At 52.8% G+C, this 898-nt stretch overlaps 1 protein-coding gene across 1 annotated transcript in view; it reads left to right on the forward strand.

Moving 5' to 3' along the window:
- Positions 1 to 487, forward strand: part of VOLCADRAFT_99170 (uncharacterized protein) — a gene marked incomplete at both ends in the record, with an annotated part of 1,159 nt that extends 672 nt beyond the window's left edge. The window contains one exon of the mRNA XM_002957943.1: positions 269 to 487. Coding sequence (XP_002957989.1) covers positions 269 to 487 — 219 coding nt within the window. The remainder of the gene's footprint in view (positions 1 to 268) is intronic.
- Positions 488 to 898: the final 411 nt, after the last annotated feature.

The raw sequence follows: 898 nt of genomic DNA on the forward strand, positions 1-898 counted from the left end.
TGCATGAACACGTCGTATACTGTGTACTGTGTACTGTGCACATTCAAAGGTGGGCTGTACACACACATTGTCATATGTCATCGATCATTGACCAACTGGTTCATCTGGACCGAGCATTGACAGCGCCAAACTTCCGAATGGGTCCCCCGCCCCGTGTGAGAGCCGTTGCACCCCCATGACAACCCTCATAACCTCATTCATTGTTACATTTTGTTCTTCTCCTTCTTCTCCTCCTCCCCCTCATTGTTGTTGTTGTTGTCGCTGCCAGGTGGGCTACAGTCGTACAGTCGTGTACCCGCTACCACCCCACATCCGTGCCTTCTGTCTCAAGCCCACCCTGCTGTACTTGTACGGCCTGGAAATGGACGAGCTCCAGCGTGTGGCGGCCGAGATCCGGTCCATCCGCAAACCCAACCCGTACACGGGCAATGGGGTGCAGTATGTGGACGAGGTCGTGAAGCTCAAACAGCGTGCGCGTGCCAAGTAGTAGAAGGTATCGAACTGGGGACTAGTTCGGAGATGGTGAGGCGACGAAGTGCGCAGGAGGAGGGGGGGGGAGGAGCAGTGAGGAGGAGGAGGAGGAGGGGGGGGGATGGACACGGCAAAGTTGTATTCATTACTAGATGTGATGTGACGTGATGATCTGACCTGAACGATGTGGGGTTTGCAGGGGGCAGCATAGCAGTGGTGGAGGCGGTGATGAATGAATGTGAATGAATAATCGCAACTTGGTGGACCTGACTATAAGTACTGCCTCGCACACTTTATTTCAAGTCATGCATAACTATCGCTGTAATGCACCTGTCTGTTATTATTCAAGGTCCTCCACAAGTGAAGTGGTGGGATTGAAAGACCCGAGTGAGCCGTCATATTGAATGGATCAAGCATGGCGAATACC

This window comes from Volvox carteri (assembly GCF_000143455.1).
Source record: "Volvox carteri f. nagariensis unplaced genomic scaffold VOLCAscaffold_83, whole genome shotgun sequence".
NCBI classification, from domain to species: Eukaryota; Viridiplantae; Chlorophyta; class Chlorophyceae; order Chlamydomonadales; family Volvocaceae; genus Volvox; species Volvox carteri.